Source organism: Rhinolophus hipposideros (assembly GCF_964194185.1).
Source record: "Rhinolophus hipposideros genome assembly, chromosome: 2".
NCBI classification, from domain to species: domain Eukaryota; kingdom Metazoa; phylum Chordata; class Mammalia; order Chiroptera; family Rhinolophidae; genus Rhinolophus; species Rhinolophus hipposideros.
In genome coordinates this window covers 105,697,499-105,714,492 of record NC_138048.1, presented here as the reverse complement: position 1 = coordinate 105,714,492, position 16,994 = coordinate 105,697,499, and the positions used below count along the sequence as shown (strand labels likewise).

The 16,994-nt window shown below is 36.0% G+C and overlaps 1 protein-coding gene across 2 annotated transcripts in view; it reads left to right on the top strand.

The window, feature by feature from the left end:
• Positions 1-16,994, top strand: part of BRWD1 (bromodomain and WD repeat domain containing 1) — a 100,282-nt gene that overhangs the window by 15,177 nt on the left and 68,111 nt on the right. For both annotated transcript variants that reach the window (XM_081070985.1, XM_081070984.1), the window contains exons 8-17: positions 597-818; positions 2,698-2,798; positions 3,896-3,966; positions 5,535-5,635; positions 6,408-6,448; positions 7,269-7,367; positions 9,813-9,963; positions 10,217-10,351; positions 13,927-14,055; positions 14,234-14,459. In XM_081070985.1, coding sequence (XP_080927111.1) covers positions 597-818; positions 2,698-2,798; positions 3,896-3,966; positions 5,535-5,635; positions 6,408-6,448; positions 7,269-7,367; positions 9,813-9,963; positions 10,217-10,351; positions 13,927-14,055; positions 14,234-14,459 — 1,276 coding nt within the window. The remainder of the gene's footprint in view (positions 1-596; positions 819-2,697; positions 2,799-3,895; positions 3,967-5,534; positions 5,636-6,407; positions 6,449-7,268; positions 7,368-9,812; positions 9,964-10,216; positions 10,352-13,926; positions 14,056-14,233; positions 14,460-16,994) is intronic.

Here is a 16,994-nt window from a genome sequence, read left to right as displayed (position 1 = left end):
CTATAAAACTATGTGTAAATATTTATAATTTATTTTACCTTTTTAATGTTTTTAAAGGAAAGTTAGGATGGGCAAGAAGTTTACATTTCTTAGTTGTGAAATTCAGAGTAGATACTCAAATATTTGTGGAAAGTATGGGTGCTGGCTGGTACTATAAATTTGTGATTCTACTGTTTGGTTATTTAAAATGAGGGTGCTGGTTCCATTATGTTTTAGTTGTTTTGGGAATTGCCTGTGAAATATAGATCTGTCCTAAAACCAGATTATTTATCTTGATGTGAGTTTAATTGATTTTTAACTATTGTTCATTGAAATAGGTGACCTATGAGCTTTTAGTTGAATTTTGGGAAGATAGTATTTATAATGTAGTCTGATCCATAGAAATGAAAACGTCACAGTATCTGTGTGTAGACGTTTTGATTTGGAGAAAAAAACTGTTATCCCGTAAGTGTTCTCGCCATGAGTCAATCTACAGAGTATTTTACAATTGGAAAGAGAGGCGTTATAGACACTTAATTTGAGTGACATGTAAGTAATATTTTAAGTGATGTAAAAAATTTCTGTATTAACATTTATTTTGGGGTGTGTTTTCCAAGGGTTCAGATGATTGTTTGGTGAAGATTTGGTCAACACACAATGGCCGCCTACTATCCACATTAAGAGGTCATTCTGCAGAAATTTCAGATATGGCAGTAAACTACGAGAATACCTTGATTGCTGCAGGGAGCTGTGATAAAATAATTAGAGTGTGGTGCTTGAGAACTTGTGCCCCAGTTGCTGTGCTCCAGGGACACACGGGGTCAATTACGTCTTTACAGGTAAACTGTACACATTTGTGTGACTCTCCACATTTGTGTATTACCTCCTTTTCCTTTAAAGCTCTTTCTCTTCGGAGATGAGAAATAGTAAGGGGCTTAGTTATTATATAATCTGTTTTAAAGTTAGTAATCAAGAAAGAATATAATTAGTCATACTTCCATGAATGATGGAAGGGTGATGTAATAAATACGTAATGCAGTTAGAGCTTCCCATGAAGGCTTACTGGGTGACGTACTGCTTGCTTTACTTAGGTTAGGGTGGGGCTGAGTGGGTCAGTTACACACTGCTGACAGGTCACTGGGTTTTCTCCTTTAAAACTTGTGCGTTTTGAGAAACTGATTAAACTTACTGAAATGTGTTTAAACTCAGTTTTAGTCCAGATTCTGGAACATCTACTTAGGTTTAAATAGTCACTTTCAACATTTAAATCCTTTGTTTTGTATAGGTGAAGGAGCTTGGAAGAAGCTTCTTTGAAGAAGTTATAGGTTCATATTTTTCCTCCCTTACAAAGTATATACAACCTTGGGAAAAGTCATAAAACATAATAAACTGTACTCTGAGATGTTGTCATGATAAATAAATATGTACATCTTTGAAAACAACACCAAAATCAATTTTTCCTAAGTCTGTTCTGCTAATGGCAGTACTAGACTTCCTTGCTAATAAGTTCTTTTGTCTTGAATGTCTCATGGGTCAGCAAGCGTTGCTTCTCTCATCATGGCTATCCTCCCCATTCTGGGGGAAGGAAAGGTTAAGGTTCTTAGATTAATTTGATTGATTGGATTGATTCTTGGCTCTTCATCTTATCTGTTTCCTTTCAATTAATACTGTATATTGCTTTCAGACAAATCTTGGGGTTGCCTTCAGTGTTTCACATGAGAACTACAGTTACCTCTTAATTTACTGTTACTGGGCCCAAATTCTCTACCCCCTTAACTAATTTCCCCACCACCTCCAGAAACGAACACTTCAGTCATGTGAATCTTCCCATTTCTATCACTTGCCACATTTCCTGTCACGCTTGCACTTTTGTTTATATTACTTCTTTGTGTTTTTCTTGTTTTCTTTGTATTTTCCTCTCCATGGTTTTTCAGCCTTCTTGGATGTCTCAGAACCAGATTGACCTTCCTTTCTCTAGCTTGTTTGTGTAGCATTATTGGCATTTTATTAAGTACAAATGTTAGTCATATTGTGAATTACAGTATAATTCTTGTATTATAACACTTTCATGGTTTTGTTTTGTAAATGTGTAAATTGTGACCCGCTTGGTCACAGTTTATCCTGGTGGCCCATCTGAAGGATAGACAGCTCCTCGCCACCCTGATTGCTACACAGTTATCCCTTTACCATTTTTTTCAGTGATTGTTTCCCCAGCTGACTGGAGAATTATTATCTTTATTATCTTAAATCTTGTAGGAGGGTTGATTTTGGAGTTTATATTTTTTCCATTGGTCCTTCTATCAAGTACTTACTGTGCCCCAGAGTTTTGATTATTGAGGCTTGGTGATATGCTTTCCTATTGATAGGGCTGGGTCTTGACTTTCTCTTTGTTAAGGTTTTCCTGCTTATTCTTTTTTATTCCCCCCCCCGTTTATTCTTGTGTATTAGTTTTGAAAATAATCTTTTATTGAGATCATCTTACATTTTAAAGTTAGAGATAGACTTTGTTTTCTTGCGCCCTGAGCTGGAGAAAGCTCACTGCCGGAAGGGAGATAGACTGTCTTATAGGTCACGATTTTTCAGTGTAATAGTATCACCTATCTTTTGGATTTCTTGTGGTGTAGAGTCAGTTGAAGTTAATGCTTAAAAACTGTTTAAACTACAACTTTAGTAGCAGCTCAAGAAACTGAGTTGTTTGTGTATGTTATTGCTTTTTAGTTTAGCCCAATGGCCAAAGGCTCTCAAAGGTACATGGTCTCTACTGGTGCTGACGGGACAGTTTGTTTTTGGCAGTGGGATTTAGAGTCCCTGAAATTCAGGTAAGTGACTTTAATTGTGTAATAAATTTTCTTCTTTAATGTTGTTACTATGTAGTCTGATGAAGTCTGATGATAAAGGGAAATTATGGATTGTGGTTGCCTTTTTTACTTTTGCACTTGATTTTTATTACATACAGCATATGTGCCCTGTTGACTACTTACTGTGCACGATTTTTATTAGACAGTTGCGTATGTAAAAGAAGCAGAGCTATTCTGTGCATATTAGTAAACACATTTTTGTGAAAAATATGATATTATGTATGTGAAACATTTTGAAAAATGTTAGGAATGTAGAATTAGATACGTGATGAGAAATTTAGGTGGGATCATTTACAAATCAAATGACCTGGGTTATAGACCCATGTTGTCCAGTACGGAACCCGCTAGGCACAGGTGACTATTGCGCACGTCAGACGTGGCTAGTGCAATCAAAAGAGCTGAATTAATTTCGATTTAAAAATGGATACTTGGTTCAGTTATTACAAAACTTGTAAGCATAATTCAAACAACTTGAGTATGTGAATTTAGTTTTTCTGCTATAAGTTTTATTAATTCTGAATATTTGACGAAAATGTTCAAATTGAGATGTATTATAAGTGTCCAGTACACACTGAAAGATTTCAAAGATTTCCTATGAAAGAACCTGAAGTTCTCATTAAAATTTTATTAATATTGTGATATTTTGGATATATTGGATCAAATGAAATAAAACTAATTTAGTCTCTTTTTTACTTTTAAAGTTACACATGTGGCTTGCATTCCAATTTTGTTGAACAGTGCTATTTCTATCCTGGTGGTTTCATGCCCTGTTCTGCAGCCCTGTTGGTGGGCTCCCTTAGACTCTGAGCCTCAGTCACCTCAGTTACAAAATGGGGCTTAGTAGGCCTGCTACTTCTGTGTTGGAGGATCTGTAGCACGTGGGGGTTCCAGAGTCTTCTGAATTCACCCAGCTACAATGGCATAGGTGGAAATATTTGGTACACTATGAGGGACTATGGAAATAAGACTCTAATGATTAAATATGCTAGATGAAAACCAGTATTTTAAACTATGTTAATGTGTAAAACTAACATATTTTAAAACATTTTCTTTTAAAGTCCACGTCCCTTGAAGTTCACCGAAAAGCCTAGACCGGGCGTTCAAATGCTTTGTTCTTCTTTTAGTGTTGGTAAGCTAACTTTAGTACTTTTTTTCTTAGTTTTATTTTAGCATTTATTGAGTTACCACATGATTGCTAAGAGCCTTTATCAGATAGATGGTAAATGACTTTTGTTCATTTCACTAGGTTTAATCTGTGATGTTCATTTAGTTAGCCTTTTTCTTGTCTTTAGCTCCTCCATTTTGTCTCTCTCTGATATCTAATAGTAATCAGTCAGTGATACAAGAGGTAGCTGGCAAAAATGAGGCTTAAGATGTCCGCATGAGTGATTCCTGTGCCGTGTGCCTTGGGTGTAGGATATGCTAAAATAATGATTTTCTTTTAATCGGCTAAACTGTATATTTTTTGTTGTTTTAAATTTCGACACATCTTGGGGATGTTGTTCCCCATTTTCTTGCACAGTGAACTTGGGTGTTAATCTTTCTTTTTAGGAGAGCTCAAAGATTTTTTCCCTATAAAAGCCTGAAAATTTCAACATGTAAACTTTGTTCCATAGCTAGGTTTAGGTATGTAAAGTTGTCTAGAAAGCAGAGCCCCTTTTGTCAAGCATTTTTAGAGTCACAGCACTGAAGGTCATCACCACAACGACAAAAGCAGAGGGAGATAGTAAACGTTTCCAGATTGAATTAACTTTTTAAAATTAAAACCCCATCTGGCTGTTTTTTTCCAGCATTACCAATTCTTTGACACCAGCTGGATGTCCTGCAGTTCAGCTCAGTTCTGATACTGTCTACCTAGAGAATAATGTGAGATGCCATAGGTTAAGGGCTCTACGAGATTCCTCCCACCCCCCTGCCGCCGCCCCATCTCAAATTCAGAGCAGGTTGTCACCTGTGCTTTTGACTTACTGTCTCTTTAGAATTGGGTTTTTCCACCAACTCCTCCTTGGCTTTGATTAATTTGCTAGAGCAGCTTGCAGAACTCATTTTACTTACTAGATTTCTGGCTTATTATAAAAAGATGTAATTTCGGAACAGCCAGATGAAGAGATGTATAGGATCAAGTCTGGGGGAAGGGGCACGCAGGGTGTGCCACTCCCCTAATCTCTGCATGTTCATCAACCCAAAGCTCTCCGAGTCCTGTCCTTTGGGTGTTCGTGCAGGCTTCCTTACATGTGGGCAGGAATGATGGAGTCCTTAGCCACGGCAATTGGGTCACCTTTCTCACTTCTCCCTCCTCAGAGCTTTGACTGGGACTTCCAGTCCCACATGGTTGGTTCCCCTGGCCATCATCCCTCAACCCCCATCCTTAGTAGTTTTGTAAACGTCGCCTTGTTCACATGATGGATTTGTTATGGATATCAAGCCATCTTTATTGCTCTTACCACTTAGGAAATTCCAAAGGTTTTAGGAGCTCTGTGCTATAAAGGGGACGAAGAGCAAATATATGTGTCTTATAAACCCAACATCACACTGCATTATATTAATTTTAAAATGTCTTTATATAGTGAAGTAGAAAATGGATCTATTGAGATAAACTTTTGGAATAAGAGATCTTGCTTAATTTAATATAGAAATTTGGTTTGTTGAGCTGTTCATTACAAATTGGATTTTTAAACCTAAACATTTTTATTTCAGGTGGTATGTTTTTAGCCACAGGTAGTACTGATCATGTAATCAGAATGTATTTTTTGGGCTTTGAAGCACCTGAAAAAATCGCAGAACTTGAAAGTCACACTGTAAGTATTCACATTTTAACATTCTGTAAACTAATTTTAATAATATTCTTGTTGGTATATAGTCACATATTGCCAACAGGAGGAATTGCATTTAATGTTGAAGAATATTGACTGCTCAGATAGCACCTTGGCAGTGCATATATTTTGCAGTGGTTATTTCAGCTGTTAGTCCAAGATCTTGATTATGACAGTTGATTTGGGTAGGTTCTGTTCAAGTGGGCCTGTTCATCTTAACCATTAACCAAGCTCTTGAAATCAGAATGCTATTTTATTAATGTATAGTAAAATATACTAATGCATAACAAGTTATGTAACTTGGTATTCTGGAATACTGGTCAGTCATCAGTCAGCTTTTCACTTAAATGATGTTTTGTGAGGTCATTTGATAAATACAGATTCGAATCACTTTAAAAGAAAAATACTTTTTGCGTCTACATAATCATAAAACATATATATATATTCAGCCTTGTTTTTAGCTGCTTAAACCTTTATATTTGATCATTTTATACACATTTCAATTTTTGTACAGATGTTTTCCTGCGTGGTCTGTTTTTGAGACGAGAGCTGTGTCTTGGTCTTATTAGATGCATAGTTAGATTCTTGGCACTTAAATGTACAGTATGTGTTTGAAGGATGGGGCTAAGCAGCACCGGTACAAATCTCTTGCTTTAAACCAAATTTGCTTTCTAGCTCTACAACTGAGGAGGTTTTTTGCGTGTTTGTTTATAAACTATGTAGATGATGACTTCAGTGTTTGTTTTTCCTGCTTTAGGATAAAGTTGATAGCATCCAGTTTTGTAACAACGGTGACCGGTAAGTGTGTTTGTATGTGTGTGCATGCATTTTTAGGCATACATACGATGTTTCACCTTAGTGTAGCTAATATGTCACTTTGTATATTACAGGTACTTATTAGTAAATATATTAGTTGAATGAAAAATGTCTGGAGCAGGGGGAAACACCTGAAATACGTTTTTAGAATGGTAGTTTCTGCTGTCTCCTGTGACCAAATGTAGTTCGTCTTTAGTTCACATTGGCTAAATTTTTGGTTTATAGAAAAATGAAGTGTAAGTATAATGAAATTCCTTATGTTTGAGTAGTTAAGAAGAAATCTTTTCTCTTCAACCACTGTGATGCACCCTGAAATAAAATTATCACTTAATCCTTTTTTGTGATCTCCAGTGTCTTTCAGGTGCCTTTACTAAACCACAATTTTTAACACTTTATTTGGTTAAAAGATTGATTAGTTTTACACAGTAGACAGCAAGAATTAATTTGAGTTTAGAGTTAAGATGCTTATAATGGAGCTTTTGCTCTGAATTAATTTTCTCATATCTTGAATTCTTCCTATTTTTTTCCCTCTCCAGGTATTATTGTCTTCTCAAAACTCAGTCTATCTGACAAGCTATTGAGTTTGCAATGTGCTTTACTTCATAGGGCCAGGCAACTCATAGCAAACGAGATTTTTTTCCATTCAAATATACCATAAAGGTCTGTTTTTTGAATTAATAACTAACTATAGATTTACCTGCAGTCAAGATAGCTACATGAAAGTTTTCTTTTGCTTGTGATTTTAACTGTAGTTGTTGGTGACATGTATGTGAATGTAAGATCTTTTTCTGAATATTTTAAGGTTCTTAAGTGGTAGCAGAGATGGAACAGCACGGATTTGGAGGTTTGAGCAGTTAGAATGGAGAAGCATTTTATTGGATATGGCTACCAGAATCTCAGGGTGAGTTGAGATGGTTTATTGTAAGCAGTACATCATAAATACTTGCTGTACCTCTACCTGGAGGATTGAAGAGTACTATCAAAGTGAGTGGCTACCTCCTTCATAACTGAGAAATACATACTTAGATCTCACATAGCCAAAAGGATTTATCCTTAATGTTACATAGGAAAGAACAGCATATTTGTTCTACTGTTGCTCATTGCATTGACTTCCTCTTAGGTGTTGCATTTAAAATCACCTATAATTTAAAGAAATAAAAGTAACTCAGGTATGTCAAGTGTGGACATTTACATTTCTGTAGATAGGATTTTTGGAATTTTTAAAAGTTGCTTGTGGATTGAAGGTAAGTTTGTCCTACTATCCCCTCCCCAACACTCTGAAGTTTTAAACAGCTTTTTGAGAATCTCTGTGGTAAGTTTAGCACTTCCCAAGATAAATACTACAAATTTGAAATACATTTGCTTTTTTGGTTTATGTAAGTGAGGCAGTGCAAGTGGTAGAAAGAATACATGTTTTGGAATCAGATCTTTGCTCACTTGGAAGATCATTCAATGTTAATCTGTTAAATCATCTGGGATATGAGACAACCTGCCTTTATTATTGTTGGGAATTGTAAATGATGTGAAAGTTTCTGCCCTGTTTCCCTGAAAATAAGACCTAGCCGACCATCAGCTCTAATGCGTCTTTTGGAGCAAAACTTATTATAAGACCCGGTCTTATTTTACTATAATTTTTGCTCCAAAAGACGCATTAGAACTGATTGTCTGGCTAGGTCTTATTTTCGGGGAAACACGGTAGCATACTTCCTCGTCTAGAGTAGGTATGTTAATGTTCTTTTGTCCAATGCAAATGTTATTTACTTTAGTTACACTGTAATAGAAATCTAAAGTTATAAATTTTAGTTTAGAGTTTATTTCCAAAGTTCATACTTTTTTATATCAGTTTTTCTGAGGAATGTTGTACATTTTGTCTTTTGGAAATTCTCAGTGTCTGCTTAATTTTTAATAATTGTAGGAGAAATTAACACATATTGTCTGCTGTGGCTCAAAGAGTTCTATTGGGTTTCAAAACATATTTGATGTTAATATTTTTGTGGGTGAGAATGGAAAGAATACATACTGGAAATCTGATAATCCTTGTTCACGAACAGGTCTTTAGCACTATTTTAAAATGTTACACCTGGATACTCCAAAGCATCTTAGAGTGAAAGTGGCTGCTGTCACTCCTTGGTTAATGGAAATAAGGGGAATGGGAGTGAAGATAATTTGAAATCATATCCCCCGACGAACAGTTGTTTTATTAGGAAAATAGGGACATCGGTGTATAAACACTGGAATAGAAATTTTAAAGATGAGACAAAACTGCTTAGTTTTCTTGTTGCCATATTATGCACGGAGAGAACTTTTCCTGTAATTTCCTTCACTTTGGGAATATTCTCATTTCACGTTGTACCTGTTTCAAATCTTGGAACACAGTTTTCTGTATATAAGAATTGATGGATATTTGTTCTAGTCTTGGCTGGTCAATTTGATGAACTATAACATGTCTGTTAGTAAATTGAAGGTCACAACAGGGAATACCTTTCAGTTTAAAGGGAGCATGGAATCTTAGTCTTCATTACATTTCACATCTTACGTTACACTTTTCCCCTGACTAATCTAGTTAGAATTATTCTGTGTTCCATTGTGCTTACATAGATGTGTGTTCCATAGCTGTCACACAGCACTCATTCCCTATTCTTATAGCTGTTTAATTAAAATATGTTTATTGTATGTTTATAATTTCTTAGAATGTGTTGTATGATTTCAGAAGCAGATAGGCCTTTCCCCACTCTCCCACTGTTTACAACTGAGTCTTATATTTTGCTGAGAAACTTTGCATATCACTTTCATAAATGCTGCAGTACATTAAAGACTTGTGTGTTCAAGACCAGTCTTGCCAAATCACCCATGGAACAGTGTGTAGGGAAGTATAATAAAGAAATGAGTACAGTCTCGTTTACAGTTCAGTAAGTGATTGTCTGTGTGCAGGCACTTTTCTAGACATTGGGGGTAAGAAGATGAATTTTCTTCTTTCTGTCTTCCTAAAATTTCTTGTGATCTCTAGAGGGAGAAACAGTTGGAAGTATTAACCATAAGGCTTGGGTTCAGGAGAAGGGAATAATAGAAAAGAGGTAGAGAGAAAAAGCTTTGCCCTTATGAGCAGCAGTGGTGTCCTAAAATCTGCCTTTATTCAGTCTCTGAACTGCTTCTAAGTTATCCCCTCCCCCTTTGGGTTTTGTATTAATCTGTTTATATATAATCTGTTATGGGTCAGATATGATGAATCCACTACATAATTGATAACATACGCACAGGAACTGGATTACTTTATTTTTGTGTAGATGAGGGATTGTATACATTGTGTAGTCCAAATGAATTTACACGTTGTGTTTTTTTTCCTTAGGGATTTATCTTCCGAAGAGGAAAGGTTTATGAAACCCAAAGTAACTATGATAGCTTGGAATCAGAATGATAGTATTGTTGTGACAGCCGTGAATGATCATGTCCTCAAAGTGTGGAATTCTTACACTGGACAGCTGCTTCATAACTTATTGGTAGGTGGTTCTTAGACAGTAGGACAAATCAAGATTTTTTTGAAGTATAATTTTATTTTTGAAGCTGTAAAATTAATACAATTAAACATGTTTTTAAAATTTATGTTATAAATAGAAATTTATATACTAATGTATGAATTACTCTCACTGATTCATTTTTAAAAGCCCTTATACATTATGACAATGTGGGTTTTTAATCTTAAACTTATAACTTGCAAACTGTCATTAACTATATGATTTTGTTGAATTAAAGGGACATGCTGATGAAGTGTTTGTATTGGAGACACATCCCTTTGATTCCAGGATTATGTTATCTGCAGGACATGATGGCAGCATATTTATATGGGATATTACAAAAGGCACCAAGATGAAACACTATTTTAATATGGTAAGAAGTCAGGGGTATCTTCTTGCATGCTTGCATTTGTTTCAAGTATTTGGATTATAAAGTTTAGCCAGAAACAGATCTGCATGTTTGGGCAGTTTATAGTTCTAGAAATCAGGGTACTTAAAGCCTAATAATATCTGACAGCCACGCACACACACACACATACACACACACACATACATGAAATTCTCTATATAACTGATTCACACAGGGGAAGGACTTTCAGAAGTTACCTGTTCAGCTTTGTGTGTATGTGTGACTATATCCCTGTCTGTTTAAATTGGCAAAATTATAAGTATACAGAAATTTTTCACTACTTAAATTTATTAAAATACTTAATAAAAAAAAATAATAATACTTAGTAAAGTTATCTAGGAAATCAAACATCATTTTTCCAGCCTTTTTTCTTTTTGTACATGTCTATGCTAAAACCAAATTAGGATGGTGTTACATATCTTTAGAATTTGTCGTACATAATCACAATATACTTACCCAAATCAGCAAACTTAACATTGACAAAATAGTATAGTCTAGTCCTGGTTTATATTCAAGTTTTGTCAATTGTCCTAACAATGTCTTTCTTTTTTTTAACATTTTATTTTATTACTATTATTTTTTGAGGGCGCAGCTCACAGTGGCCTGTGCAGGGATCCAACCGGCAACTTTTGTTTTATTAGCACCACGCTCTAACCAACTGAGCTAACAGGCCATCCCCTAATAATATCTTTATAGTTATATTTTGCTCCTTGAATCAGGATCTAATTAATCATGCATTGTAGTAACTGATTATATATTTCTAGTTTTCTTTAATTTTCAATAATCTTTCCACTTCTATTTCTTGCCCCTTTTTTGCTGAGTACAGGCAAGTAATGTTACAGCATATTTCTATTTTTCGTGATTTTTTCTGATGATTTGATTCTGTTACACAATTTTTTCCATGGAATAAAACATAAATAATGTGTCTTCCATGCATTATATTAGTAGGCAGGTATGGTATTTATTTGTCTTATTATTAGTGGTGATAATTTAAATATTTGGTTAAGGTGGCATATGTCAGGTTTCCCCACTATCAGATAGTTGTTTTTCTTATTTGTAATTATTAAGCTAATTTTATCAGGTGCTATTTGAGACTATGTAAATATTCTGTTCCTCATTAAACTTTCATTCACAAATATTCGTATTCATTGAAGATTTTCTAATGGCGTTATTCTTTCCATATTTATTAGTTGTCATTCTTGTACATAGTTTGGTAATCTTTTTCCATTTTATGTAAAGAATGTTTTTCAAAAGTCTTAAATACTTTTTAAGAATTTGCAAAGTATTTTGACTGTAAATTCAGCTTTTCTCAGCAGAATGTTACTTATATAGTTAATTTACTATTGTTGAGTATTTAAGTGGTGTCTAAAATACGCACAGTAGTAACTCTGAATATCCTTGTACATGGCTGTTTATATAGATCCCTGATTATTTCCTTCGGATAAATTCTGAGGGAATTATTGTGTTAAAGGGTTTTAATGTTGTTAAGGCGTGTGTGTGTGTCTCTCTCTCTATATATACATAGAAAGAGGTATGTTTTGTAAAATTACTCTCCAGGTAGCTAATTTGGGGAGTATAGTAGCAGCCTGTAGATGAGTGTTCTTAGACCTTTTAGTCTCTGTGTTCCATATTTTTGTTGTTTTTTACCTTAACATTTTTTATTTCAATATGCTTGTTCTGGACAGTTTCTAAATAAACAGTTTAAAATGTAGTATTTCATTTGTTAATATTAAATGCACTAAAACAACTTAAATAGCATGCTTGAGTTGCAAATATATAGGCATTTTGGAAGTTGCATCTATGTGTTCAGGTTATTGGTAAAAGAACTAAGCCTTCAACAAATTTTCTCTGGTCTTAGAATTCATAGATGCATACATCTTTTTAATTGTCTTTTAAGACTCAATTGTTTTAAACATTATATCCTGAATTTAATTTACCAAAGCAGAAAACTACGTTAATTCTGGCTTTAAGCAGAATATAAGATAAACAATCTCTAAACCGAAGAATAATCTGACAAAAACCTCGAGTTGGCAACGGTGATCTTACTTTCAAACACCCAAAGTTGGCCTTGTACATCCAGTTCTTCACTGCTTCGCTGTGAGGCTCCTAATTCTCAAATGCAAGACAAATTACATAGGGTTGTAAATTACTAACAGAAGAGTATGTCATTAAATACATAACAAACTTTACTGTGACATTGAGTTGTTCTCCAGGCACAATTGCAGGTTGCATTTTTGTCAGGAATCATTGTGTTGGACTGTTCATGCTACAGGTAAAAACCCACGTCTGGCTGGCACTTCTTAGATGGGAAACTTCCTTTTCAGCAGGTACCCTTAACAAAGCTTTTGGAGCAGTTAAGTCCACGTGTAGGACAGGAGAGGAATTGCCACCATTTTCACTTTGCCAGCCTAGGGCTCTTGCTCCTGCTGCCTCTTGCCTCTGCTTTACTTGCAGGTGTGGTCCCAAGCCAGGGGTGTGAAGTGGCACCAGGACGCAGGTCGGGCTGTGGTGGAGTGGCTCCTCTAAGGACCATGTGGGTGAACCTGGGTTCTTATGTTTTAACAAAGAATCGAAAAAATACGCATTTTTTTCCTTTTTATGTTATGAGAGAATACAAATCTGTATACGTGTTATTCAGCAGTGCCATAAATATGCCAGTAACTTTTTTTTCTTTTTTCAAGTTTGTTAATTGGCACCCATTCATATCTGGTATAGCAGTAGTGAAGTGTTATTTTTCAGGCAGGTTTTGGGGCATGTGTGTGAGTTTGTTTTGGCAGTGAATAGACGGATGATTTGTTTTTCCAACTTGGCCTAAAGTTTAGTTACTAGAAAGTTAGGGGCTCAGACAACAAATATGCTTAGCTCTACACTGTTGAGATAATGAAACAACTCATTCAACTATAAATTATAATGCAATAAACTAATACAATTTACAGTTAAAAAGCAAGAACAAAACAGTGTAAAAGGAATCTAATCAAGGCAGTGTTTGTTCATGATGCACTTAGAGTGTCCCTCTCAACTATGGCATTTTGAAATAAGGTGGTAGCGGGCACAGGTGTTGGCATATGCACCTGAGACTTTAGCAGCATTTCAGATTTTGCATGGTGGTCAGTCATCTTAGGAGAAAGTTTAAACTCCAGCGAAGTATTGATTTTGTTAATCTTTAATCATTTACCTTGTAGGAGATTAGTCAGTAGCATTTTGTTACATATCAAAAGTTCATGAAAAGTGCTTGTCATTCACTTGTCAGCAATAAAGAAAGCCTTCACTTTGGATTGGTTTATGATCCTTCATTCGATCATTTTGAAAACTAATTCTTAGAGGATCTTTCAAGACGACTTCTAGGCTAGTGGTATCTAAAATGAAATTTTCAGAAAATAGAAATTGACATGCTTAATGCAAAATTTGTTTTTAAATTTTTTTTCAGAAATGGTATTCTGGCTATTTTTTTCAGAAATGGCTACTGACATGAAAAGAGTTGATAGAGCAAAAGCACTTGCATAGGCTTGGTCATAACTTGATTCCTCTGTGTTTCCCAGATTGAAGGACAAGGGCATGGAGCTGTATTTGACTGTAAATTTTCACAGGACGGACAGCATTTTGCCTGTACAGATTCTCATGGACATCTTCTGATATTTGGTTTTGGATGCAGCAAGCCTTATGAAAAGGTAATTTTCAATGTTTTCTTTCAGCGTGTAAAATAAGTAGTTATGAAAGATATTTTGAAAATGGATTAGATGTGTTAATTTGACTTCCTTGTTATTTCTAATTATAATTAACTACTTAAAGTTTGTTTTCTTGAACATAAAACCTCAAAATGTCAATCTGTCAACTTCCCTTTTCTAGATCCCTGATCAGATGTTCTTCCACACTGACTATCGACCACTGATTAGGGATTCAAACAATTATGTCTTAGATGAGCAAACTCAGCAGGCGCCTCACCTCATGCCTCCACCATTTTTGGTAGACGTAGATGGAAATCCTCATCCCACCAAGTATCAGAGATTGGTACCAGGCCGAGAAAATTCTGCAGACGAGCATTTGGTTCCACAGCTAGGCTATGTGGCAACAAGTACGTGCAAAGCCCTTTTTTTAAAAAAAAACAAAACCTTTTTATTTGAAAAATGTTAAGAATAATATGAAGAACTCCTGTACTTTCAGATTTACCAGTTGTTAATATTTTGTAATACTTTTATCATTTATCTCTAGATACATATTGTTGTTTGGAACCATTTGAGGCTCAAGTTCTGGAGGTCATGTTTATTTACCCTTTAATATGTATTTTCTAAGAACATATTCTCTTACATAATCATAAACAATGATCAAAATTAGGACTTTAACACTCAAAAGACTGTTATCAAATCAATAGTCTCATTAAATTTTGTCTGCTGTTCTAATAATGCCTGTTACAAGCTTTTTTGTTCTCCCCGATTTTAGTTTGGGGAGTGCACATTAAACTTAGCTGTCATCCGTTCAGTTCTGGTTCTGCGTGCTGGACAAGATAACATAATTGATGTCGTAGCCTCCCTGGGCACCGCCAGGATGCTTACAAGTGTTCTGTCCAGTGACTGGTCCTGTTATCTTTGAGCCCTCAGGGTGGTGGCTGCCAGCTCTCTCTACTGTAATTAATGAGTCATTTGTAGGGACATACGATGTAAGGAAACTGTTCCTTATCAAACTTCACGCACAAGTTGTAGGATCCACTGATAATTTTTGCCTGAATTAGTTACGATGCTGGTTGCAAAATGGTTGTTTTCTAACTCTGTCGTCATTGAACCTGGATTTTATTGGTTGCCTTCTACTACTCCCTTTGGTTTATGTAGTTCATTACATTTTAGTATGGATTTATTGGTCATTACATAGTGGGTTATGTATAATCCATTATTTTTATTGCTCATATTATCTTTAGATTTGACTATGAGAGCCTCTTCAAGCTGAGTTTTGTGGGACTTTTCACAAGTCCCTCTGAGCGAGTACTTTTTTACTTTCTGGCATAAGGTGTTCCAGTCTCATCTTGTTCTGTGCCTGTTGTAGCCAAGCGCTGAGGTTTTGTGTTGTTATCTTTTGTATTCATAGCAGTGCAGTGTTTCTCCCAACAGATAAGCTAAGAAAAAAACGCTTCTGCAGACATACCTAACAGACACTGTGGGTTCAGTTCCTGACCACTGCAGTAAAGCAAATATCGCAATAAAGCAAGTCACATGAACATTTTGATTTCCCAGTGCGTATAAAAGTTATGTTTACACTATACTGTGTGCAATAGCATGTCACAAAAATTATAATTAAAGAGCACTTGATTGCTAAAAAATGCTCACCACCATCTGAGCCGGCCTTCGGTGAGGTATAATCTTCTTGCTGGTGGGGCACCTCGCCGCGATTCTCCTAGCTGCTGACTAATCAGGGTGGTGGTTGCTGAGCGGTGCGGTGGCTGTGGAATTCCTTCAAAATAAGAACATTAAGTTTGCCCCATTGATTGACTTCCTTTCATATTGCAAATGATTTCTCTGTAGCATAAGATGCTGTTTGATAGCATTTTACTCACAGAACTTTTTTTAATATAGGAGTCAGTCCTCTCAAACCGTGTCTCTACTTTGTCAACTAAGTTCATGAAATATGATCAGTCATTTGTTGTCGTTTCAACAATCTTCACGGCATCTTCACCAGGAGTAGATTCCATCATTTTCTTTGCTCATCCATAGAAAGCAACTCCTCATTCATTAAAGTTTTATTAAGAGATTTTGGCAATTCAGTCACATCCTTATGTTCTGTTTCTAATTCCAGTTTTCGTACTATTTCCACCATATCTGCATTTATTTCTTCCAGTCTTGAACCCCTCAAAGTCATCCAGGAAGCTTGGAATCCACTTCTTGAAAACACCTGTTGATGTTGATATTTTGGCCTCTTCCCATGAGTCCAAATGTTCTTAATGGCATCTGGAATGGTGACTCTTTTCTAGAAGGTTTTCAGTTGACTTGGCCCAGATCCATCAAAGGAGTCACTATCTATGGCAGCTGCAGCCTTAGGAATTGTTATTTTTGTCCCCCTGGAACCCCTGGTTCTTAATCGGGCAGGCCAGGGGCAGGCTGTCCAGAGGAAGTGGCTGGGAGCAGGTCTCTGCTGCAGGGCTGCAAGGATGGGAGGCAAGAAGTTAGCCCCTGGGGTGACAGTACCCCCAGGGCAGAGCAAGATGAAATGTATTTCTTGAATAGTAAGATTTGAAAGTCGGAATAACTCCTTGATTTATCGGCTGCAGAATGGATGTTGTGTTTCAGGCACGAAAGCAACATTCATCTCGTTGCACGTCTCCATTGGAGCTCTTGGGTGACCAGTTGCATTGTCAGTGAGCAGCAGTATTTTGAAAGGAGTCTTTTTTTTTTTAAGCAGTAAGTCTCAGCAGCTTAAAATACTCAGTAAACTATTTTGTAAAGACACATGCTGTCATCTAGGTGTTGTTGGTCCATGCGTAGAGCACAGGCAGAGAGGATTTCGCATCATTCTTCAGGGCCCGAGGCTTTGCAGAGCAGTGAGCATTGGCTTCAACTTCAAGTCAGAGCTGGTTTAGTTGCTAAGCGAGAGTTGGCCTGTCCTTTGAAGCCTTGAAGCCAGG